Source organism: Oryzias latipes, chromosome 11 (assembly GCF_002234675.1).
Source record: "Oryzias latipes chromosome 11, ASM223467v1".
Classification (NCBI taxonomy): Eukaryota; Metazoa; Chordata; class Actinopteri; order Beloniformes; family Adrianichthyidae; genus Oryzias; species Oryzias latipes.
Window position 1 is genome coordinate 4,633,696 of NC_019869.2, and position 26,694 is coordinate 4,660,389.

The following is a 26,694-nucleotide window of genomic DNA, read 5'->3' on the forward strand; positions in this document are numbered from 1 at the left end:
CAATTTTTATTCATTTTTATTTCCGGTGCTTCCTCAGCTGGAACCTCTCCCTCTGGGACGGCTGCTGTTCAGCCGCTGCGGCTCTGGCTGGGGACCTGCATCACCGCTTAGCTGTGGTGGAGCGGTCCCCGCCTGTGATGTTGCATTTGGCTGTCTATGCGGCTGTTCACAGGGGGGGAGGTTCCAATTACTAGCGTTTCCCGCATCATGTTTTTGTGCTCAGCATATGTTTTACAGCCTATTTTTCATTGTCATTTTCCATCAGTTAGAGAGTGGGAGGTGTGAAATGCGTGGGGGGCTAGGTACGGGGAGGGGGGGCCCTATTATTTATTTATTTATTTATTTATTAATGCTTGCTTGTTTTTATATTTTGTTGTTTTAATGTAAAGCACTTTGTGTTATATTTTTATATGAAAAGTGCTTTATAAATAAAGTTTGATTTGATTTGATTTGAAAGACTTTCTGAAAAGTCAATGAGTCTAATATGAGTTTTTCTTTTTCTCAAATCAATGACAAGAATCAGTCAGAAACAAATTTTCATTACTAGTGTGTTATTTAAAAATTGTTATTTTGGTATTTTTGTAGTGTTGCGTATTTGGGACTTGTGTCACTTTTTTGTGACAAGAGTGACTTGTTTTTTATTTTTTAAAGTAAATTTAAAATAGTATGTGTATTCTTGGCGGTATTATTTGGAGAGAAAAAAAACAACTTTAAAATATTAGGGTTAGGGTCAATGAAATTTGTCTTTTCACAATAAAATCCTAAACTCTTTGTTCAGAAGTCTATTATTTTGACCACCTTTAAAACTTTTCTAATATTTTCAAAGCATTTCTTTGTATACTAGATAATTTGAACAGCTTAAGAAGGAAAAAGAATTGTACAGTCTTTTTTCTCCTACCAAAATATACTGTGGTCACAATTGTATTTCTTATTTCAGTTTCTAATTGTTTCAACATTTGAAAATCTTTTCAACAATTATGTATCTTAAGGAGCAACATTGTTGTTTTTATGCTTTCAAGATTTTTCTTTCTTTATTGTATTGTATTTTTTATATTTATCTTGATTTATAAATTTTCAAGCATGACCAGAAAGAAGAAAAAAGAATTGCATCTGTGTATAAAAGGTTCTTTACAAGCTGCATTATGCTAGTAAATGAATAATTGAACATTTTACAGGAGGTGTCCAGTAAAAAAAAAAAAAAAAAGGGAACGGTTTAGATAGCTATTCATAAAGTAAAGATAAGGGTTTATTTTGCAGTTTAAAAAAAAGTTTTTGAGACAAAATCAAAATATACACAAAGTGTAGTATAAATATATTTCCGATTATTTTCTTCAAGCAAACCTAAGTATGAAACAGTTTAACAATATCTTATAACAAAATAAACAAGCTGATATAATAAAAGTGAAATTGTAAAAGAAAATTTACATTTAAATAGAGGTTCTCCTAATAAGAAATACAACATTTAATAATGAATTCATATTCAAATAATACATTTCTATAGAGGACACACATTTTTTTATGTCTCTGTAACATTTTTAGTAAGGGGACTTTACCTGACCATTTTCTCTTGTGTTTACAATATTTCAAAAACAGTTGTTTACATGTCGATTTGATTCTTGGTAGATGCTTTTATTGTGAAGTCACAGTCCCTGGGGTGGTCTCAGGTATCTACTTCCTGTCGGGCCGACATTCATCCCTCTGCTCTCTGCTGGCTGCAGCTTGTGTTGATGTTTTGGTCTCCTCGGAGCCACCATGTTACAGTTACACATGTTACGGCTGTTTGTGGAACAGCGGCTCTCCGCCGTCACCGACGACATTTTCCGTCGTTTTGCGGCAGTCATCACCGAATACGAGCGCGAAGTTCTGCGGCTGAAACTGGAGCTTAGCAAGCATCAGTCGCAGGCGCGTGTACAGCCCGGGGACGCGGGGGGATACAGACCGCACGAGGAAGGGCGGGAACCGAACGAGGAGCAAGACGGCGAGCCGCTAGGTAACAGCAAAAAATAATAACATTAATAAATCCCCTAAGTTTTTCGAGGTTCCGTGTTTATCCGCTAGATGTCGCTGTAGCTATTTATTGTAAATGGCTATTAAATCCCGTTTGAAACAGGAAACCGGTTAATTTCTTAATTTTAGGAGAGAGAAAAATCTTTTTAAGGGATTTTTAAATGAGTTATTTAATTTAGACAATATAAAAAAATGAATGAACACAAGTTAGTTTGTTTTTAGAGAAAGACACAACAGAAGACTTTAATAATCAAAAAAGATATTAACATTAAAATCAAAGCATGACAGTTTTTTCTTTAAAGAAATGCAGGATTTGTTTTCATATAACACGAAAAAGCATTGTAATTTCTTCCTACTTAAAAAAACAACCTTTAAAACATATTTTGATTTATTAATTTATTAACGTTGTAGACAATGTTATAAATCCAATCTTAAAAGTTGTATTTGTTTTTTCTTTCATGTTTTTGTTTTGGAACAGTCATTGTGCCCTTAACGTCTAGTTTTACACAGTCCAATGCTCTTTCTATGTCCTTGCTGCAAGTAATTAAGGTCATTCGGGGTCAACATGTCCATATGTCTCATGTTTTTGTCACTTGAATCCACTTGTAAACATCGAGGAATGGAGGGTCACACCTGGAATGGGACTGATACCTGGGGCCTGTTTCACAAAGGAGGTTCAACCAACTCTGAGGTCAAACCTGAACTCTGAGTTGGTCAATCGAGAGATTGACAACTCTGAGTTTACAGTTTCAGAGCAGCTGATCCGCGTTAGATCAATCAACTCTGAGTGGACTGATTCGGAGGTGAGCGTGCGCACCGCGTCTATAAGAAGCCATTATCAATGGAGCGCAGATATCACGAGTCACCATGGCAACCGTGAAAAAAAGAGGTCTGCGTATTTTTCGCCAGCTGAACTTGACGTGCTGCTGCAGAGTTGCAGTGAATATGAGAACATATTCCAGAAGAAAAGCAACACCGCTGCATCTGCAAAACAGAGACAGTTAGCGTGGAAAACATAGCTGCTCAAGTTAATGCCTAAGTTTGCATTTAAATCATTGTTATAAATATTGACTGTAATAACTTTTTAAATAGCGTAAGGTGTGAAATAAAAAATGGCTATATTTAGGTGTACTTTTGAAGTGTTATTCCTGGTGTAATTGCATGAAATGCTGCATAGTGTACAGAACCAATCTGGGGAAAAATGCATTTAACGTCGGTAATGTTTAGAGGACTTTTTTGTTAACCTTCCCCTCTAGCAAACGTTGGTCATTTTAATATTAATACATGCAATTGTGTTTTTAAAAGTGAACTTTTGTCTACTGTTGAACCTTTCGCTGCGCAAAGACTTCCTTCTTTTCTCTCGTCTTTCCGACCGTGCGTGGTCAGAAGCGCAGGGGAGATTTCCTTCAGGGCCGAAGGGAATTCTCCTTCGGGGTTCACTTCCCGTTGGAAACCCTCAACCTCCAGAGCGGAATAAGAATGACTCCAAAACAGTTATTCTGGGAATGACACCTTCTCCGTCCTCCTCATCCGTGCTCACCCCCCCCCCCCCCCCCATCTGCACCTGCAATCGCCCCTCCCCTTGTCTCTCGTGGATTGCACCCCGCTCAGCACACACACACTGCAACACTACCCCTGTATTGATCAAGTGGTATAGGTTTATATGGGATTAAGAAAGTAAGCAGTGCTAGAAAATTGTGTTTCCAAAAAGTAATTGTTACATTAATCTAATTCAATGTCCCTGATTTCATTTTCATGTAGATGCAATCCTGCAGGAATTAAAAGAACATGGCAGCAGCTAAAAATGAAGTATAAAAACATAATTCAATCAGGTCAAATGTGAGCATGTCATGGATGTAGGCTTTGTTGACAATATTTGACATATGAAACATCTACATAGCAAGACCTAATGTTGTTTTCATTGTATATGTAATTGACTGCAACGAAAAACGGTAACGCTCAAACAAAAACGTATGGGGAAATGACAAAACATCGAGTCGAGGTCTCAAAATCCTCGTACGACGTAAATGTAATTCTCTACGAATTAATGCAGCCTCCTCGTCTATTGGGTAATCCAAAAAAGGACAAGCCATTCTTGTCACTTAGATCGCGTGACGGAAATGTGGGCAATGAAGGTTGAAGCGAAATATAGTGCTTCGTCTTTAAAAAGGGGAGGGGACCGGCAGAAACTTCGAGTTTGGAGAATAAAACCTGCTCCCGACCAGGTTAGGTTCACAGCATAAGTAACCATGGATACTGACTCCGAGTAAAAGTTAACTCTCTTTCAGAAACGGGTTTGACTTACTCTGCTTTCTCTGGTTTGACAAACCTCCGATTCTGAAACGGAAAACCCAGGGTTTCCCTGATTTCCGGGTTTATGAACTCAGAGTTTACACTTAACCTCCTTTGTGAAACAGGCCCCTGGTAGCTGAACAGATGACTCTTTATTCAGCATCTAGTTCTCCCATGTTTGTGTTCTGTCCATTTTATAATTTGGATTTGAAACATCCCACTCTGATTTTTTTAAAATTGTGTTTCTAACATGTTCTTGTAACATTTTTTTTCTGATGACGGAGGCTATATAAAGTGGGACAAAAAGTATTTATTCAGCCACCTATTGTACAAGTTCTCCCATTTAAAAAAATTTGTGAGGCCTGTAATTTTCATCATAGGTTATACCTCAACTATAAGAGGAAAAAATGAGAAGAAGAAAAAAAATCCAGAAAATCATTTTTGAAGAATTACTTTTGTAAATGATGGTAGAAAATAAGTATTTGGTCACCTACAAACAAGCAAGATTTCTGGCTCTCACAGACCTTTAACTTCTCCTGTAGAGAATTTTCTGTCCTCCAATCGTTACCTGTATTAATGGCACCTGTTTGCACTGGTTATCTATAGAAAAGGCACCTGGGGGGTATTCCAGAAAATAGGTTATGCTAGCTCCCACGGTAAGTTTGAGGCCAAAGAAGTGTACAACCACTGCTTTCGGTTCCAAAAACAGAGGTATGTTTCAGGGTATGTCAAGTTGCCATAGCAACTCATGCTCTGAACATAACCTGGTCTGGAGCAGGTTTAGTTGAAGGTTAGTTTGTTTTCAGAGAGGTGAAGCAGCATGGCGTGTACATTTGAAGATGATTTAGTGGATGAAGAAGCTCAGATAATACTTTTTCCACCGTGAGAGGGTGATAAGACCACGTATTCATGTTGTAAAGATAAAACTTTTTACTTTGATCTAACTTAATTATTTGCTTTAGTTAAGATAAATCAATTATTTTTAGTTAGATCATCTTAAAAATAACACGTAGTTATCAGACAGTTATTTTAACTAAGTAGGTGTAACTTTGGTGCTGCTGTTAGATCGGCACCGCAAGGGATTGTGGGATACCATTCCCTTTGCCTGTCTGGACGGATTTGAGTTTAAGTGTGGGTTTTTGACCAATTGTGTTGAGTTTTTTAGCTGTTTTACCGTGTTTTGCTGAGTTATTTGTACTGTTTTATTTCTTTCTTTCTGCACCATGCGTGAGAGAGGAGGGGGTGGGGATGTTGAGTTTATATAGCACCACTAGTTTTCAGTGATGTAATGATATATTCAGAGATATGGTATATGGTTATATGATATATATTTGTTTTGTTTCATTCATTTTATTGTTAAAAAATGAGTATATCTTCAGGCTCAAATTTAGACATATGAGAGTTCAAGAATTGCAATAAATTAAATTAAGATGGAAAAACTTTAATTGAATTGGAGTAATATTACATTTAGTTAGATAAATATGTAAATTTGAGTTAAAAAAAATAGAGTTGGATAGACGTAAGAAATTAGGTTGAATAAATGTAACTCAATTACTTGTTACCAATTGAATTAATTTAAGTTGGATAAGTTATATATTTATGCGTCACAATGAAACTAAGATCAGAAACTCTTGCGTTTCCTTTGTCCGTTCTTTTTCTCCAAGCAGAAACTCTTTTTTTTCTTGCTGATGATTCAGCCGTGTTACTTTTTTGATGGGCGTATAATCTTCATACGCTCCCTTTTTTTTCCACCACGCGTTTCCATGGTGACTCCGGAAATCTGCGATCGATTGAGAATGTCTTTATGTACTTGCTGTGCACGTGCATTAACCCAGGGTTACCAAGTCGAGCGTAATTACGCTAACTCATATCTGGTCTTTTGGAACCGACATACCCCGAGTAAGCAAGTTCAGGCGGACTTCAGCCAGAGTTCAGGCTTAAAGTCAGGCTAGTTTAAACATGCTTATGCAACAATATGAATAAAGAAATGCTCAAAAATGCAATTTTTAGCTCAATCTCAATTATACGTGTTCTCCATCATGAGAAAAATGCCTCAAAAAAAGACCCAAACCACCAGTTTCATCAGACTGAGTCTTTTAAGTATTGCTTTCAAGGTCTTGCTCTTAAACAAACTAGGAACCCACATCTGGATCGCTGCTTCTCCAGCTTTTGTCTTGATGTAGGCTGAAACTCTGTCTTTTGCAAGGTCAATATTTCATGAAGCTAATCTAGTATAATCTAGTATTTCATGAAACTAATCAATATTTCATGAAGCTAAACCAACAGAAAACTCAATCAACAGAAAAACATGTCCAATTAACGAACTTTTCCAGCTTTTGGGGTCGTGGTGATCGTCAGAGAAAACATCTGGATTTGGTTTGGGCGCATACATTTAACCTCTATCAGTTCCCTCAAACGTGGACTGAGCCCACCACAGCTATGTCGACCATAGATAACGACAAAAAGAACGAAAAACATTCCCAGATGTCGTCGTTTCTAAGCTCAGGTTTGAAAAATGTGGAGGGTTTTTGACTCAAAGGGGTTTAGAACCTTAAATGCCTTCGGCTCATGTTCTGGAACATTTCTGATTTTATTTTTTTTCATCTGTTTGTGAGCCTAAACAAAAGGCTCACAAATATATGATAAGGTATTACTTGGTGAGGTTTTAAGTGACAATTCTGGGAGACATTTTCAGATTATTCTTTTTTTATTAAGTAGCTCAAAAAACAAAAAAGCATGAAAAAAACAAACAATTAAAGGTAGAAATTGAAATGTTTTCATGATTGTTGGCCCTAAATCAGGGCTTCTGTGGAAATGTCAAAATTTTGGTTATTTTTCACTTTTATGTAATTTAGTTCAGAAAAGAAATTAGTGTCTTAGTATTTAAAAGTGTTGTTTTGAATTTAACCACCAGGGGGAGACTGCAGATTGAACAGAGGTTTATGTAACCCTTGTGCTATCCTAGGCACTTTAGCATTGGGAGTTGGGTCATCTAGACCCACTAGACAGTGCACTGAACCTTTTTTCTTCAATGATTTGTAATCTTCACTGGTGTCCATGGATTACATGAAATCTTTCCACCTTTATCCACCTTTGTCATGGTAGGGAGAACACGTCATTGTAAGGGTGGGGTCATAGGATAGCACAAGGGTTAAATTCAATTTTTTCCTGTTTGTTACTCCAATTATCCTCAAAATCCCTTTTTTTCTAATTAACATTTAAAGGTGGGAAATTTTGCTTTAGACAGTCATTCTTCATAAAACGAAGTTTTTGATCTAATATTAAATGTAAAATTAAATTAATTAAAGTGGATTGGTTCACTGTTCCCAACAGAAGCAGTCTTTTCGTGTTGTCCACACAAAGCTCTCAAATAAGTTTGATTTATGTTTCCAACAGATGTCGTGGAGGATTCCCCCACAGAAGAAAAACCCCAGGTAAAGGCCTGGAGCTTCTCGCCCCACCTTAAGCTGGAAGAAGGGGCTTCTCCAGGACGAGAGGACACGGACAGGAAGACCACTCCTGGTCTGGAAATCAACTTCCCTTCGGCAGACGGTCAAGTTCCTGCCGTCAAACAAGAAGTCGATGAAGAAGACATGTTGATGGAGATGAACCCCAACCTGGAAGGTCCGTAAACGAGCCAAGAAGCTTGTGAAGCGGGCCTCTGTCGTCCAGCCCATAAGAGTTTCAGCAGGACTTGCTGCTTTAAGAAGTTAAGCAATAGAAACTAGTGTTCGAGATTTTCTCCTTCTTTATTCTTAGATTTGTACCACAAATGGTTCAGCTCCTGCCGCTCTGCAGAAATTATGTCCTAGAAAATGACAGTTTTTTTTTGGGGGGGGGGGTCAGCATAATTTTTACGTGGTTACGTTGGCAAACACACCGGTGCGTTTGGAGACTTCAAAGTGTGAAGGAAGTTCAATCCTTTCCTCCCTTTTGACCCAACTTTCTGCTTAATTAGCCGCTAAAACAATTTGAAGTTCTGTTTTTGTGCCTCTTCCTGTAGGTGAGACTTTCTTAACTGAAGAAGACGAGCAGGTGAGGCCAAACTTCAGTCTGCACGTCCTCCCGGAGGAGGACGGAGCTTCGGGACCTGAGGCAGCCGACGCCGAGCTAACGCCAAATCCTGATTGGCAAATGAAAAGAGTGGATGAAGATGGAAGCCCCTCCTTCCATCAGAACCATTCCTTTACACACGAGGAGCCCCTTTTCGATTCTTCCGAGACTCTGTCCAGGCCCGATGCTGGAGGAACCTACAGGCCTCCCGACCGCAGACGGAGCTCCAACGGCGAGTTAGATTTATCCAATGAATACAGTGACGGCGATGTGGTGGAGGCGGGTGACCACTCCTCCCTGGCGTCTGAGACCAGACCTGTGGTTCGAAAGATCCCGCTGACCTGCGGCAGCTGTGGGCGAGAGTTCAGCTCAAAGACGAGCCTGAGGAAACACGTCAGGAGGTACAACGGGAAGGACCAGGACCAGCTGCCGTGTAGCCTTCAGAGGCAGAAGGCTCCTTACCAGAGGTCCTCCACCCGCTTCAGCTGCAAAGTGTGCGGGAGCTCCTTCTACACGCAGGGGATTCTGCTGCGGCACGCCGAAAGCCACTGCAAGGAGCCCGACAGCCTCTGCGGGGTCTGCGGGGAGCACCTGCAGTCCGCTCAGACCCTCACCGAACACCTGCAGTCCCACAAAGAACTGGGCATCACCTGCGACGTCTGCGGGAAGAAGTGGAGCTCCATGAAACGGATGGAGATCCACAAGCGGATCCACACCGGCGAGAAGCCGTACCGCTGCGGGTTCTGCAGCCTGGACTTCAGCCGCAGGGAGAGTCTGGTCAGACACTTGAAGCTCCACAGTGGGGAGCAGCCCCACCGCTGTGGACTGTGCCGGAAGAGCTTCACCCGGAGGGAGTACCTGATCCAGCACCTGGACCTCATTCACAAAATGGTCAAGTAGTTTGGAAGAAGGAATTGTAGGCCAATTTGACCGGAAACCAGATTTTTTTGAACTGAGATAATGGCGTTTTTTTGTGAAAGTACGTTCACACCGCCCTCGGCAAGGCCGTTCAAGCAACCACTTTAAGGAAAAGTCTGTGGGTGTGTCCAAACTTGAGGGCTGAGCCCTTCAATAGCCGTGGCTTCCAGGGCGACGTTGACGGGGTGCTTGGTCGAGCGGGGCGGATGTTAACGGCTGTAAATTTCTAAGAGTGCTGAATTTAGATAATTCCAGCCGGTACATCGGCGAATATCTTGTTGGCTAGAAACCGTGAGTCCCAAACAGAGAGGAGAAGTGAACCAAACCAACATCTTCCTAGCTTATTTGATCCAACTTTTAATCTTGGAGCTGTAATTATGAAAAGGTGTAATTATCTCCAACTCCGGGTCCCGCTTCGCAGTCCACCATTGTTGTCAGAAAATCTCCGAGTTCGGCCACAATGCATCTTGGGATATGGATAGCATGGAAGAATACACCAGAGGAATCCTTGAAATCGGGTAAAAAGAAGGCCGTATTCGTCTGCCGCATTTGAAGGAGTCGTTGAATTTGGACAGAACGTTTCATGGCGCTGTGAGCTAAGCATCCTTCAAACGCAGCCCAGGAAGAACGCAGCCCTCCAATTTGGACACGGCTTATGCAAACACCCGTTTCGGGCTATGAACCCACACTGTAAGTTCAACCAGGTCGAATTTTGACCGATCAGGGACTCCGATTTGGTAGTGACGTATGGATGGCGTCCGCTTTGAATACACAGAAGTGCCAACCGTTTGAAAATGGATCATGGAGGAGAAACGAATAATTGCGGTTTGTTCCTGGAATGTTTGGACTGAGATCCGCAAAATTTTCCTCACTTCACCGAATCTACGTTGGAGTGGTGGACGTGCGCTAGCATCGGTTAGCAACAGTCATCTGTTGCTAACCGATGGGCTAAATGTGCGTTCAAGATTTTGTGTTTTTGTACGCACGTACAAGATCAGAGACGTTTTCCTTATTTCTCTACTAAATTTAAGATCCTTTAATCGTAATGTACACAGATTTTAGGGGCGAGTGTTTAAAAAAAAGACGGTTTTATGCATTTCAAATGTATAACGGTTAAAAGATGTTTCATATTATGCGTGTATTTATGATCCAGCTTCCGTCTGGTTGTACATTTTTAGATTAACCCTGAAGTTCTTGGTCATATCAAAACCAAAATATCTACCAAAGTACAATCCTTGGGTGTAATCTCTGCAGGTTAAAGCTCACTCCGATATCAACAAAATATCTGCTTGTAAAAATAATTATTTGAAGTGCCTAAATGCACTGTTTGCTGGATGGGCTTGCATAGTCGCCTTGACTGAACACGTGTTAGGAATTAAACATTTTCTCTGACTTTTATGGGGGAAAATGTTTTTAGGAACCAACTAATGTAAAAATTATTTAATAATATTTAATAAAATATGTCTAAATTAGTTGTTTTTACCTTAAAGAAACACTTCAGATTGATGCTTAAAATCTGCACATATTTAATTAAGGGTAAAAATCATACTTGTCTTTTTATTTTAGGTACATTGATCTGTTGAAATTGACGTTTGGCTGACCCAAAACGTTAAATATTAACAATGTTTATTCAGTCAAACTTTATGAAATATTTTTAAATAAAGCTGTGGAGCAAATATGGGAAATGTGGGAAGGTTATTGGTGGTTATATTGTGTTTTTAGGAAGGCGAGTTCCCAACTACGCCCAAGTAGCCGGGATAGGCTCCGGCAACCCCGTGACCCCGAAAGGGAATAAACGGTTAAGAAGATGAATGAATGAGTTCCCAACAGAGGAACGGGAGATGAATTTAATCTGTGTATTAGTCTGTGAAAACAGTGACACCTACTGGCATAACTGGTGAATTACCTGAAGCAAGTCAAATCTGTGCTTCCACATTCAGAAAACTATTTAACCCCAAAGCCATCGATGTGCTCCTGTCCTGTAGTTCATCATATTTCCACTAGGGGCAGTAGAATAGCTTTTCCTGTTCATTTCAAGACAGCTGCCTTCTTGAAACATCAAAAACACTTTTTTTCCAATGGTAAAAATATTTCATCTATTATTTGTTTTATGAAATGACTTCTTCCTGTATTGAACATATGCAAAATGTGTTGATAATTTTTTTGTACTACAGTTACACCATGTTAAAAACTTGTGTTTCAAATTTAAGACTGTGGGTAAATAAGGCAGTTATTTTCCAAAGACTCGTCAACATTTTCATGGGCAAAAATGTATCAAATCACCCCTCAAATCCTAATTGATAGTATCTATATATTATCATTTTATTTGTGTGGATTTTGTCAAAGAGTTTATAAAAACATCAAAAATAGTTTTCTGACAATTCTTTGTAGTGGACCTCACTGGAATAAACCTCCACCACCTATTCTTGAACATGTACAGAATCTAAGCTGGGTTGAACCCGGTTAGTTTCTCGGGTTTGAGACCACCTGGAACCACCGGGGGCTGTTAGCCACCATCCATCCATCCATCCATCCATCCATCCATCCATCCATCCATCCATCCATCCATCCATCCATCCATCCGGGACCGGATCGCGGGGGCAGCAGTCTAAGAAGAGATGCCCAGACTTCCCTCGCCCCAGCCACTTCCTCCACCTCCTCTGGGGGGACCCCAAGGTGTTCCCAGGCCAGCCAACAGACATAGTCTCTCCAACGTGTCCTGGGTCTTCCCCTGGGGCCTCCGCCCACTGGGACAACACCTCTCCAGGGAGGCGCCCAGGAGGCATCCGGACTAGATGCCCGAGCCACCTCAACTGGCTCCTTTCGACTCCATGTGGATTACAGTAATTTTCCGGTGTTTCCATGTGCCGGTTCCAAGTTTAGGTAGAGGATGGACCAATAAACAGGAAACTACTATCAATTTAAATTGTAGTAACAAAAACATTGGCGCAACCAATTATTCCAAGTATGAATCATGCAGATAAAAATAATTCAATAAAATGAGATAAGAGGTGGTTAGGAGTAAAGCTCATGCTGACCTGCTGCCTGTCAGCAGCGGTAACTTCATGGTGGAGTTGATCCAGGGATGCCCTCAAGAACAATTGCCCTCTGGAGGGGCTTTTTTTTAGCTGGCCTGGAACATGACGGATCCGAAATAAAAGCATATTTGTAAATAAAAGAGTGGAGAGTGGATGGGGACTTCGCTGGCCATCTTCTTGATATTGTTTTCTTCTGTTTGCAGAGTTTTTGCTCCAGCAGTGTGACGTGAACCGGTCCCAACGTAGGTGGGGAAATATTTCCTGTCCATTCAATAAGCTTTACTTTCCAATTGTGGGTCTAAAAGTGCTTCTTATCTAAATTTTCTTTTTCTAATGAAGTGCTTTTCCTGAACATTCTCAAGTATTTCGGCACGCTTCTTCTGATCCCGTGTTCGGCCGTCATGTTCAGCTGAGGTGCCCTTATTAGTCAGACAAGAGAAACATTGGCTCACAAATAACTGTTTTCATTAATAGGAGAGCAAGGGAGGAGAGCGGGGAATGTGTGTGTTCGTGTGTGTGTGTGTGTTTTTTGTGTGTGTGTGGGTGGTGATCATTTCCAGGAAGAGGTACAGAGAGGGAGAGTTTGTGTGTGTTACTAAGTGGCTTCCTGGTCCACCGGGTGTATCCTGTTAAAACACACTCTCACTATGCGGGTCCTGTGTGTGCAACTGTGTTTTATATTAACTTTATCAACAACAACAACACACTGACTGATGTCGAAGCTTTTGTAGATAGCACCGTCTGGGACTCAACTTAGATCCTACAAAGCCCTTTTACCAGGTTCCAACAGCAATGTTTACAAACCGCTTTATTTCATGGTTAGATCCCCCGTTTTAATGTGGAACGGATATTTATCAGGTCATATTATGAAGAAAAAATCTGATTTTGTGATTTAATCTCAGAACCCACCCATCCACCCATTTTCTAAACCTGCTTAATCTCCTTTGGGGGTCACAGGGTTGCTGGAGCCTATCCCAGTTGAGTGGAGGTGGAGTACGTCTTGGATTGTTTGCCGGTCCATCCCAGGGCCACACAACAAAACGCCATCATGTTTATGTCTTAGGAACGATGTAGATAGATAGATAGATGACTTTATTAATCCCACAATGGGGAAATTTCATTTATCTGTGGCAGCAACACGACATTCAGAAATAATCTATATAATATAACATCAATAAAGGACATCACAAATTACATTTATATTAGATAATTAAAAATATTACTCAAATTATTATGAAAAATTATTATCAAAAATGAGATTCTTATTAAATAAAGAAATAAATATTAAATAAATACAGCTGCAAAAGTGTAAAAAACATGCGGTCTGCAAAACATGTAAACTGTAAAAAAACATTACAAATTTTTTCAAAATACAGAAATAACTAATGAAGTTCACACCAAGAACAAAAACAAACAACTGTTCAGGAACAAAAAACAATTTAAAATTGAAAAACAACAACTACAACAAAAGTAAATGAATCAATGACTAAACAGAAAAACACCCCTGGGACCGTGGAGTGTCACTTTGACACGGTGTTGTACAGTCTGATGGCTGTGGGGAGGAATGACCTGCGGTAGCGCTCCTTCTTACACTGAGGTTGCAACAGTCTTGTGCTGAAGGAGCTGGTCAGCGCCTCTACAGTTTGGTGTAGGGGGTGGGAGGGGTTATCCATGATGGATGTCAGCTTAGCTAACATCCTCCTGTCCGCCACCTCCTCGATGGACTCAAGTGTGCAGCCCAGGACAGAGCCGGCCCTCCTAACCAGTTTGTTAAGCCTCTTGAAGTCTCTGCCTGCACTGCCCCCCGCCCAGCACACAATTCCATAAAGGACCACTGAGGCCACCACAGTGTCGTAAAAGGTCCTCAGCAGCTGTCTGCACACGCCAAAGGACCTCAGTCTCCTCAGCAGGTGAAGGCGACTCTGGCCCCTCCTGTACAGAGCATCCGTGTTGTTGGACCAGTCAAGTCTGTTGTTCAGGTGAACACCCAGATATTTAAATGTGTCCACGACCTCAATGTCTGAACCCTGGATGTTCACCGGTGACTGTGATGGTGAGGACCTCTTGAAGTCCAGTATCAGCTCCTTTGTCTTGCTGGTGTCAAGCAGCAGGTGGTTAACTTCACACCAGCTAACAAAGTCAGTGATGACCCCCCTGTACTCCTGCTCATCCCCCCCTGATACACAGCCCACAATGGCACTGTCATCTGAGAACTTCTGCAGATGACAGTGGTGGGAGTTGTAGGTGAAGTCTGATGTGTACAGGGTAAACAGGAATGGGGAGAGCACAGTCCCTTGAGGTGCCCCCGTGCTGCAGACCACCACATCAGACACACAGTCACGCAGCCTCACAAACTGTGGCCTGTCTGTGAGGTAGTTGATGGTCCAAGCAACCAGATGTTGGTCCACACCTGCAACCTCCAGCTTCCTCCTCAGCAGTGATGGCTGAATTGTGTTGAAAGCACTGGAGAAATCAAAAAACATGACTCTCACAGTGCTCCCAGGAGCCTCCAGGTGAGACAGGGCCCGGCCCTGTCGATGCCCGATGTAGAATCACTCATTAGCACGTCTTTAGATGGGAGGCAGAAACCAAAGGCAGAAACCAAAGTTCGTCCATGCACAAGGAGAGCGGGAAAACTCCACACGGAAAAGTCCCAGCCCGGATGTTGGAGCCAAATGTGGGAAGACCACACCCTTACCACATGAAAGCTACCCAAACTCTATCAATCAAACATTTCAAACAATCAACGTGAGACCACCTACTTTCACTGAGTCATCCGATTGGTCAGTTTATAACTTGAATAACTTAAAGAAAAAATATGATAAAAGAGTATGATCATAGAACATGGTAAAAAAGGTAGCAGAGCGAGAAAAAATCCTGACTGAGTATTAGCTACTTATTCCCATATAGGAGTCTACGCGATTTCGGCTTCTTGGAACCAGCGCGTCCTTCCTGTTTGGAACGCCAGGGAGGAGGGGTCACTCCGTGCTTGCAGCCTACAGTCAATGGCGTGATCTCAAAATTGTCTCTAAATTTGGACCTGATGATCCAACTTCTACAGCCAGCATATGGACTCATTTTCAGGTTCTGGTGCAGGCGTTGCGAACATCTGCACCAATAGTCATGACAGGACCTCTGGCATCTCCATGAGAACATAGAGAGGTGGTAAGAGTAAAGGCCTTTCTAGACTGAACAAAGATCCACTGGCCATTTCGCCCTACAGATCTCCACTGTAAAGTCTGTGGAGGATAATGCCCTGGTCACAAATCCAACTGCCACTGATGGGGGGGCATCGGCAGAATCGTCCAGATTTTGTTTGGATAAATCATTGGCGTGATTGTGAATGTAGACGGAGCCTGTCAGGTGGACATCAATCATGCGGGGATGACACCATTACAAAATTGGTCCGTGGTAGCCGGATGCAGGCCGCCCGCAGCTCTGACTGGACGATGTTTAAATGTCTCCGGGTTACCTACCGGCTGCCCGGTAGGTATATACACTGTCTATATACTGTCCGAGCAACACTCTATACTGTAACTATGGCCTAATCCAATATCTTCTTGGGTATTCTAGCGCGTGCTGCTCTTCTTCATTCCCTCTTCTTTGTATTCTTTTCAGCATCAACCGCAGTTTGTCAAGACGCAGGTCTGGTAGTCGTCTCTGTGGTGCGATCGATGCCACGATGAGTGCAGGATCAATGCTGCCTCCCCATTTAACCCTTGTGCTATCCTAGGCACTTTAACATTGGGAGTTGGGTCATCTAGACCCACTATACAGTGCTCTGAACCTTTTTCCTCAATGATTTGTGAACCTCACTGGTGTCCATGGATTACATGAAATCTTTCCACCTTTATCCACCTTTATCATTGTAGGGAGAACACGTCAATGGAAGGGTGGGGTCATCTAAGATGGCACAAGGGTTAAAGGCAGGACCTAGGGTGGCCAGGATAGCCAGATTGACATCTGGAGACCCTCCTATCAGTCAAATTCTGCGCTGCTGCCTTCCTGCCACTGGACTGCCACCGCGCAACCTCCAAATGTGCCCGGGCGGCCACTGACAGAGTCAAAAACTCTGTCAGTATGCGGAAAATTTGTACTTTTTCTTAAAACTTCGGTGGTCGATACACAGCGTGTAGAAATGCGACTTGGATTTAGTTTGCCACACTGTGGCATGTTGGGATATGTCCCTTATATCAGGGAGTCGTCGACCCCTGATATAAAGTCTGTCCTTCAGTTTTGAAATGGTTTAAGGGCTCACTCCAACTGGACTGGGTTTTGTGAAACACCTGCTTGAAGTAGAGGCGATCCCCTTTAGCGGATCGGCATATTTATCAGCTTAAACTCAGACGGGCTGTTTATCCAACAATTCCTTGTTCCTTACAAACAATGGCTGAAACAGCCTTTCCATAATAGTTAGAATTTAAGCCAAAAAGTTTTGGTGTTTCCATATGTTTTTGCACATTCAACCAGCAGGGGGATCTAGAGAAGCGTGGGGTTCTTGCCTTGGATTTCAAAAAACAAATAAAACAAATTAACTAACCTCAAACTTATCAACAAAACCATTTAAACATTTACACATTTTATTTTCCTAACAATAAATAACGTTCAGCTTCAATGAGGATAAAGAATGTGTAGCGCGCCCACACGCACCCTCGTGCAGTATCTCCCCTCTGCAGACCTGAGAGGAGCAGGAGCGCGCATGCGCGCGTGCATACTTGGTTATCATGACTGCCCTCGTGCCCTCTACACACCCCTTCAAAAATGTGTCCCCGTGTGCGCCGGGAAGCTGGAAGATCACCGGGACACGCTTGGGTTCGGACTGAACCGGAAACCTGCCGGCAGCGCCGGGGCTCGCGCCTCCGGTGAGAGCGGAGCGTCTTACCCCCCACCCACCCCGCACCCGCCGCCTCCTCTTCTTCTTCCTCGGTATTTTCCGCGAGCGCTGCGGAGGAAATTGTACCGCCGGCTGGAAGCATGAAGCTGCGGGGAGCCACCGTCTGAGGAGCCGGGGAGGTGAGGAGCCGAGTTTCCCCAAGTTTGCAGCCGCAGAGTCACGACTCTAGGTGGAGGAGGAGGACCAGAACGGACCCGAACCCTTCCTTAGAGACCCGGTACTGAAGAAAAAGAAGACAAACTAATGAAGTAGTCTAATTAAGAAACTGATGCAGGAACCGCTGATATTTAATTAACCGATTACCCAATAGACTGCTGATAAAAAGACCAAAATGTTTTATTGTGACTTTTTAATCAGTAAGATTTGATTTTTGCATAAAATATATCACTTTTTACACTAACATATGAAACAAAAGGCTCAATTTCAAGCAAATATTTTAAATATCCAATTGAATATTCTTTCAACTGAACCAATAACACAATTGTAGTTTTTAAGTGGTGAAGAATCAGGAATGACAGGGATTATAACTGTAAGGTATAAATACAGTTGTTAATCAAAAAGTAATAATTATTTTTTACAAAATTAATCCAAATCAAAATTTTGATTTTTCACAATAAAAGTTTGCCCAAAAAATAGAATGCATGCTTTTTTTCCCCTCAATGTCCTTTTCGTTTTTATAATCGTATTTGAATTTATTGAGGTCTGATGTATAGTGAGATGCATCTTTTTTTGAAAAAAGCCTTAAGATTGATTGCATTAAACGAAAATATTTAAAAAAAACTTTTTAATGGAGATACAGCAGTTTTTCTGTAACATTATTCAATTAAACAGAATAGAAAATTCATAAATGTATGCAGAGTGCCAAAAACTGTTATTTATATTCTGTGTCACAGCAACTGAGTCTTTGCTGCTGCTGTTTTGCAACAGCAACCCTTATATAAGATGAAGGCTGCATGAGAACAATGGCACACACATCCAACACACACACATTACAGGAACCCTACCTAAACACACACACGCATGACTTTGTATGCCCTGTCATGCTTAAGCTGTTATTATGCATGAATTCAACAAAACCTCCCTTACAGCTAATTATTAATGACTGAAACCTGGATTTCTAGGATAGTTTTCAAATAGAAGACATTTCTTCTTTTTTTCTTCTGAAGATGTTCATTTCTAAAGTGACATTTCAGTTTTTTCATAAGAATAAATATATATGCAAGTCGCTTTCGAGGGTCAGGACCATTGTTAAGTTTGGAAAAACTAAACGGGAATATTTATTGGCTATTACCTTGTTTTCAATTATTTTTATTTAAATTGTGTTACCTGCAGCTTTTGTTTTTCAAATTAAGAATGCAGTTGTGGGACAATTAAGTAAAACAACATGAAATCCTTCAGAAAAGCGGATTTATTCATTTTTTCATTTGTATGGGTGTATAATGCCTTCAAAATAAAACAAGTCCTTATTTCTGTAATAAAATTTAGCAAAACTATCAAAACTCTACAAATTATGAAAATGTATATTAATGTTTTAAATGCATAATCACTTAATTATCCTAACAGGGTATAATTTTTCACTAAAATGATTTGGAAAATCCACAGAATCCAAATCATTGCACATTGCTATAATCCAATTTATTCCCAGTAATTCCAAATTATGATAATAGGGCCAAACTGGTTTACCTTTTTTTTAATATTAGTCTGTATAAGTTGCCAACAGATAACATTCAGTGGTTGTATGATCGATTTAAGTGTGTTGAATAAGGGGGACTGTGGAGAAAAAACCTCCAGCAGAACCAGACTCAGTTGTAGAAACTATCTGCTTTGACCCGTTTGGATCTGAAGGGGCATAAAAAACCAGATGCTCAGCAAAAGCAATGCAGTTTTTGTAGAAAAAAAAAGAGCGCATGAATCATCGAAGATCAGCTTTAGGGTTCTGGTTGAGCTAAAGTTAACCATATGAAAACGCTGATTGTGGTGCTTCGTAGCGGGGTCCAGATGAGAACGAGTGACACTTGAGACGTATCGTGATACATATGGTAACTTTCCAATACACACCCCTAGTATTGTGTCTTGCAAAGAATTTGTAAAGCTAATGAAAGTAACACGAACTTATGATGTACAGATGATGCTGTCATCCTTATGCTCCACTCCAGTCGTCAGTAAGATGTGACCGTGCGCGAATGTTGCATACACGGGGTGAGCACACGATACAAAGGACAACTGTAGGATGTCCACATGCTCGCAGCATGCCTGTAGAGGAAAATTGTCATGAATATTTTCTCTCTACAGGCTCTGAGGAGTCTACGATCTTAACTTTTTGTGCGGGCCACCTGCCTGCTCTGTACAAGTTTGCCCATCTATTTGTCCACAGATGGCCTGTATCCACCCGTCAGGGCAGTAGTGACTAAGGCATAAACAGGACATGTCTTGCATTGAACTAAAAAGACTTTAGTGCCTACAAATGTGAATTGAACTACTTAAATTCTAACCTATAGCTGGCTTATATCCCTTTCTACCTGTTCAGGATCCACCAAAATTGATCAGAAAATATATTTGTGTCAAAGGGCTAACATCATGCTTTTCTTAAGCCTTTCAGGGTAAACTATATCCATATGCTGCATACGAAAATATATTACCTTTGGCACACTGAAGAAAGAGTTATTTTTGCAGCTCATTTTCCTACCAGGAAGTAAGACGACTCGATCTCTGAGGCCCCGCCTTTCTCACCTTGTGTTTTGCGTTTCGCTTACGAAAACAAACAACATCTGAACTTTTGCAAAGATGGATGTTCATATCGTGCAAACGAAAGGAAAGCATTCCAAGCTCTGTGGTGAAAGTGGGCGTGTGTGTTAGCCTGGGGGCGGTGCTGGTAGTGCAGACTCTTCCTGGAAGGGGCTGGTCTCCACTTTGTGATGTCACAAAGTTTTTTCCATGCTAGTTTTTCGTGGATTGGGAGGGACTGGTGCTCACAGAGCATGTCTTTAAAGGAACACTCAGAAATGTGTGAATGGATCAAAATACCATTCACATATTGATTTTGCTTGATAAACGCCCTTTAAAAAGCCCGATTCTTTGGTTCAGCACAACACTGTTTCCAGTCTCTTAGCACGTGTCCATAGAGTCTGTGAAATAATTCTTCATGAGTCCTAAACGTGACGGACTGTTCAGAACGTTTACGTTTGATTTCCCATCGTTCTCTTTTGTTCTTTATTTATGGAAGGGACTCAAATCTGATGGACTGGTTGACCAATTCATGAGATCTTCATTATTCCCCACTTCTCAGTTCACTGGAAAGTGTTTAGTCATTACTCAAAGGAGTAAACATGGTCAAACCTGTGTTTAACCAGCAATTACCACTAACAGCTCAGTAGTGGACTTTAGTTCCATATCTGTGGACCTTCACAAACACATGGAGCTAATGGGTAACAGTTTATGGATCCCACAGAGTTCCGATCATCTTTAGCAGTACCCATCACTTGTTTCTGTAATGTTGATTATATTAAACGTGGATACACAAGCTTGAGTTTTATTGAAAAAATGAGGTTTTCTTTGAGTATTTATTTCTAGAAGACGGGACATGTTAACCAGGTTGTTCTAGATGAACTCGGTTGACCCTCATGCCAGATAGTTTAATTTACTGGACATAAAAACTATACAAGTGTTCACTTTATATGGAGCTATTTTAGTCGCAGGACAGTTTTATATTGGAGTGAAAACGTTTTATTTAAAGAAAAGCCTATTAAACTTTTACGTGAGATGTGTTTTTTTTATACCTTCCCCTTGTCTGACTGATTGTGTAACCTCATCCAAGGTTGTTCATCAACATCACAGACAGATTTATGAGCAGATGGAGCTGATTTATGCTGTGTTTCTCTGCCGCTTGTCTCAGACTTTATTTCATTCCCAGGCGTAGTATATAAAAGACGCATCGGGATGTTTCTATTTAAAGCTTTGGGGGATTTCTCCATGCATCAGTCTTTATCATGCACAGGTTAAAAAATCCCCTTAACTTTAGACTTGTGTTGTTCTCTGCAGCACTTCTGGCTTATCATCATGGCTTCCTGGTTCTTCACGTTGCTCCTGCTCCAATTAGGCGAGGCTTCTCTCTCCAGTGAAAACACCACAGATGATCTCCAGGAGGTCACCTTAGCTGCCATCTTGCCTCTTACCAACACAGACTACCCGTGGGCTTGGCCTCGAGTGGCGCCGGCGCTGTACCGAGCCGTGGACAGTGTGAACTCTGACCCTCACCTGCTTCCGGGCCTGAAGCTCCAGCTGGTTCACGGCAGCTCCGAGAACCGGGAAGGGTTCTGCTCAGACTCTGCGGCGCCGCTGGTCGCCGTCGACCTGAAACTGTCCCACGACCCATGGGCCTTCATCGGGCCCGGGTGCGACTACTCCTCGTCGCCGGTCGCCCGCTTTACCACCCACTGGGATGTTCCCATGGTGACAGCCGGGGCCCGTGCAGACGGCTTCAGCAAGTTTGCGGCGGTCACCAACACGGGGCCCACGCACAAGAAGCTGGGCGAGTTCAGCCTGAAGATCCAGGAGACGTTTGGATGGCACCATCACACCATGCTCATCTTCAGCGACAACAAGGACGACAATGACGAGCGGACGTGCTACTTCGCCATCGAGGGGTTGTACAGCCTGATGGGAAAACACAACATCACCGTCTTCGACTACTTCGTAGAGAGCAACATCAACCACAAAGAATTGGTCCAAATCATCCAAAAGAACGGCCGAGGTCAGCTTCTGTCGTTTTTTTTTAAATCTGGCTTCTTCTACTCACTGTAGAGATTTCTGTGTTTTTAGTTATGAAGTCTGTTTCTTTTCCTGCTTCAAATCTGTAACTGATGGCTCTGCTGTTCATCATCATCATCATCAAAGATGATGTTTTACCTCATTTAACTCTTTTGGTCATAATTTGAAAGTCAAAATCTTTAAGTTTCTTTGTTTTAAAATCAGAAGTTTGAATCTGGATCTGCTTGGATGGATGGATGGATGGATGGATGGATGGAAAATATAAATTTGCCAATAAAAGCACAAAAAATGCTAAAAGAATTGTTAAAGAATTATTTAAAAATAACAACAAACATCTTGAAGAAAACAGGTAAAACTGTCCGCGATTATTTAATCATCAGATTTCCACAAAGTTATAAGTCTAAATTCCTAAAATCCTTATTATTTTGCTAATGTGATTTTTTAAAACTTTATTTAATCAAGTCCCCCTCTCCTTTCCTCCCTTTTTCCGGCTGGCTCCCTCTTTTGATGTCCGTGTCTTCGTTAAATGATGGTTAATTATTATTTGATTCACCCCGCGCTGGTTAATGACTCACCTCAGGGGGGTGCGAGCGTCTGGGTTTACGGGCTCGTTTACGTCCATCTTTATGAGGACACACTTTGGTTTAGGGCCTCAGAAGTGACGACATTCCTGCATTAAAAGGACATTCCTAAATTGTGAGGGCATTTTGGCCGGACCTCTGGGCGATCGCTCGAATTGAAATCAGATGCAGTTAAGCATTAAGCATTACATGGCAGCGGAGACCCGACCAGTGTGCCGTTTTCTCGCACACACCTGAAAATGATCAGTAATTCAACACGGAAAAAGAATATATATGTTTTATGCTTGTTTTTTTTTTTTTTTTAGCTTTTATGTTTATTTAATATAAAACATGTTGCATAAATTATGTGGATTTAAGGTACATGTTAAAGGAATATTTATGACCTGTTCTCACTTGTGGTTATGCTAAATATTTCAAAATAAAAGCTGGAAATTTGATACGAAAAACCGTCAAACTCCATTAAAGCAGCAATTTGACTTCGTTAGTAAGCTGACTTCTTTACAGAGTTATGCATCTGACATCAAAGTAATATTTCTGGAATAATTTATGAGGTCCAAGTTCTTTCAAATTCCATGCCAGTTTTTTCACCACAATTGTGTTTTTCGCACAAGACTGATTCTCCATCATCAGTTTTTGTAAATTTTGAGAACCAAGCATAAATCTGCACCTTATAAACAAGCCAGATGTTTTTGTTTTGGTTGAAACTGAACGGGTTTAAAGCTTTTACTGTGAAAATGTTCATTTGGTAGAATGTCAGATGCAGATCTTCATCTCCATGGCAACTATGAAAGAAACCTTTGCCAGGACTTTTCTGATGGTTGCAAAGCGTTTTTATCAGTCATCATTTTACAGACTTCCTCAGAGTTTTTTGTGTGTGTGGCATCACCATGACAACTCAGCGATGTTTGTGATCTCATGAAGCTCATCCTGGCGTCACCAAGAAAACCCCAGGGCCTTGAATATGTGACATTATCTGAGACAGATGACACTGAATCCTGCATTCTGATGTTCTTGGTAGATGAGATGGATCCATATTGGAAAATATGAAGATAACTGATTTCCTAACCCCAAAAATGCTGGGGGTTTTTTGTTGGTGCGTTCAGATATAGAAACAGATGTGCTAGTTCCTGTGTTGTCAGGAGTGATTTGACAGCTGTGATACGAGACCAGGTTTTTATCAACACACACTAACAAGCATCACAAAGAACATGTGGATCTAGTCAGGATAGCAAATTATCTCAATGTAAATCTTTGTAATACAGATAAGTACAGCTGAGAATAAATCTATAAATAAAAAATGTAGACAGGCTTTGTGGAAAAGAATAACTCAATTGATTATTGTACCAGAAAACTTGATAAATGCAGTCAGTGGAATTGGTCTGTACCAGATCTAAACTTAATTAACGCAAAATGTCCCAAAGAGGGCTTTAATAGTCGTCATCAGTTGTTGGGTGGCTGCGTGTCATGCCACTTGTTGCTTTCGCTTCTGCCTATTCCCACATATGGCATTGGATCCCATTGCATTGATGGAGTTCTCAAAGCATCTCACACACCTCCTCCTTTCTTCTTTTTCTTCCTCTCCTCTACTAACTTTAGTTTGTACATCTAAAACGCAGCTGTTATGTATCAATAGTAATTTACTTATAAGAGTTTTATACTTTATATCAAAAATCGTCAACGCTAATTTTGTATTGTCGCCGCATTGTTTTTATTTTTTGTCTTTTTTCGGTTGTATGAACGCGCATCCAGCCGCTTGTGTTCAAATCGGAAAAGTGCCAGAGACGCAGGTAGCAACAGGAAGAAGATTCTTCTTCTTTTGTGTATTTACTCGCCATCTACAATAGGAAGAGGCCTGGTGCGCAAAATCAAAACGGAGCAAAACTTGCCCCAGACGTTTTGTTTTCACAGCTCTGTTCCTATAAATGTCCGTCTTGGAGTCATACCAATCCGACCCCAAACCGCAATTATTAATGTCTCCTTCGTGATCATGTTTACAACAGTTGGTACTTTTGTGTTTTGAAGTGGACGCCCACACGTCACTACCAAATCCAAGTCCCCGATTGGTCACAGTTCTGGATTTCTGGGATTCAGCATGAATATGTTCAAGCGGTTGAACTGTCAGCACGCGATCAATGAACGCCCCATATGTACGTAGAGTACACCTGACTCAAAACTACCATAGTGTCGTGCGATAACAGGTGTTTTGGACGCGGAAGCCCGACATTCTGGTCCGCGCCATTGACTGTAGACTGCAGTGCACTGCAGAGATGGCTGCAACACTTACACAGATTCAAGATTCAAAGGGTTAATTGTCATGTTCCCAGTAAGAAACGGGTTTCCCTGCACATTGAAATTCTTACTTTGCTGTCTGCTCTGAATGCCAAGGTTAAGTCAAATAAAAATAAAATATAATAAAGATGGGAGTAGGATATATACAGGAAACTGAAAATTCGCACATAACATAAATAAAAACATACCGGTAACTGTGCCAAAAGAAGATGTCGTGTAAATACTAAATGTGCAAGAACGTGTTTTTGAAAGGAAATACAGCTCTGTCAATGCTTGAAGAAGATGGATTTAAAGACATGATTGGGTTACTGCACCCTGGCTACCACCTAGGTCACTTTTGTAAACTAATTCAGGAACAATTGTTGTAGAATGTTTTACTGTTCATAAAATGTTTTTTTGCTTACTATTTCTATGGGACGTTTAGACAATGATTTAGTGCAGGCATCAGGAACCAAATAGCTTACGAGCCAATTATGGAGTTTTCTGTGCTAGCATATAGCTGACATGGGACCTTACACTTTTTATCTTGTATAGGGTGAAATAAAATTCATGAACTATACATGTAAAATTTCGATTTCTGTGAATGTGCCTTACACCGAGCATTAGGAGTACCACACATGACGACTAATCTAAAAAATAATTGCAGACTATTCAAACTACTGAAATAATCATTAATGACAACCCTAGAGAACAACTTTTGATGGTAGCACAGACGCATCCAGTAAGGTTGATCGATACGTCATAGTATGGATGTATAAGTGCTGATCGTATTGTTTTGTGCATCATTCTTGCTTTAATTGCTTGAAATAAAGTATTTCAAATCAAATCAAATCAAATCAATGTGAAAACAAGAATAATCTACCATAAATGTGATGCTAAACTCATAAAACACACTGTCATCTTATTGTGGTTTACTCTTTAAAATAATATGACCCTGAGATGATTTATTTTAAACATAATCTTCCTGGTTGCTTTTGACCAAAATTGCTTTATGACAGCGTAAAGACTTGGATTGTTGTAGAGCTAAAGATCTCTTTAACCTTGACCTAAGCTCACACGTACGGGAGAATGTCTAACAAGGTGTTCGTTAATTTTAACAAATTGATGTACGACGTCGAGGCGTGAACCTTTGCCTCTCATCCAGCTCACACCGTGGTCCCTTACAATAGGAAAAATATTAAATCAATATTAATCTTGTTATTTTTTACGTTTAAATTGTTTTAAGTGCAAACTATGCTTTGCGCTGGATGGTTCAGGCTTTCACGGCGTGCGTTAACTTCTGATAATGCACAGTTTGCCAGCCATTATCCCGTACTTAATGGAAACTCTGGAGCCAATCAGATTTGAGGATTCACCAAGACCATGTTATAGGTCAGGGATAATGCCGCAGAGGTATGCATGATCAGAAATTAACGGACGATGTCGGAATAATGGATTGAATTGTCCGTCCCAAATCCACAAAGTCCGTTCATTTCTATTGACGCACACCTTGTTATACTGTGTTCAGTCACTAAAGAAATGTAAATTTTTGGGTTTGAATCGCCTTTTCACAAAAAGCAGACTATTTGATTTGTGGTGCAATGCGTTGTCATAGTTATAATCCACTGCAGTATATATATATGCTGATCGTCATGACTGGTTAAATAAAGCATCAGTTTAGAGAGAAGGTTCACCTCTCACTACATGTTTTTGTCAAGATGATGAAGAAAAAGTTTATTTTACAGGAACAAAGTCTAAAGTCTAAACGGTTCAATTCCTCCTTGTGTCTCATTTCCTTCTTCTTTCTTTCTTTTCTGCTGCATCACAGTCTTCAAAATTATCAAATTAACCAAACAGATTAAAGGAAACTATAAAA

At 40.9% G+C, this 26,694-nt stretch overlaps 2 protein-coding genes across 3 annotated transcripts in view; both read left to right on the forward strand.

The window, feature by feature from the left end:
• The first annotated feature begins 1,647 nt into the window (after nt 1-1,647).
• On the forward strand, nt 1,648-11,639 carry LOC101164732 (zinc finger protein 316). The gene is made up of 3 exons (XM_020706954.2): nt 1,648-1,990; nt 7,696-7,923; nt 8,303-11,639. The coding sequence occupies exons 1-3, from the start codon at nt 1,753-1,755 to the stop codon at nt 9,250-9,252; spliced, it is 1,416 nt and encodes a 471-aa protein (XP_020562613.1). The 5' UTR covers nt 1,648-1,752; the 3' UTR covers nt 9,253-11,639.
• A 5,426-nt stretch (nt 11,640-17,065) lies between these two features.
• Nucleotides 17,066-26,694, forward strand: part of olgc7 (membrane guanylyl cyclase) — a 43,227-nt gene continuing 33,598 nt past the window's right edge. Inside the window, 2 exon segments of one of the 2 annotated variants that reach the window (NM_001105097.2) lie at nt 17,066-17,321; nt 21,241-21,952. In NM_001105097.2, the coding sequence (NP_001098567.1) occupies nt 21,259-21,952 (694 nt within the window). In that variant the 5' untranslated portion in view covers nt 17,066-17,321; nt 21,241-21,258. 2 annotated transcript variants of the gene reach the window in all.

What these genes read in the sequence shown, in the direction of transcription:
- LOC101164732 (XM_020706954.2), top strand. Translation starts at nt 1,753, where the DNA reads ATGTTACAGTTACACATGTTACGGCTGTTTGTGGAACAGCGGCTCTCC. An exon ending in GCAAGACGGCGAGCCGCTAG is followed by an intron (nt 1,991 to 7,695) that starts GTAACAGCAAAA and finishes TGTTTCCAACAG; the next exon opens with ATGTCGTGGAGGATTCCCCC. An exon ending in GATGAACCCCAACCTGGAAG is followed by an intron (nt 7,924 to 8,302) that starts GTCCGTAAACGA and finishes CTCTTCCTGTAG; the next exon opens with GTGAGACTTTCTTAACTGAA.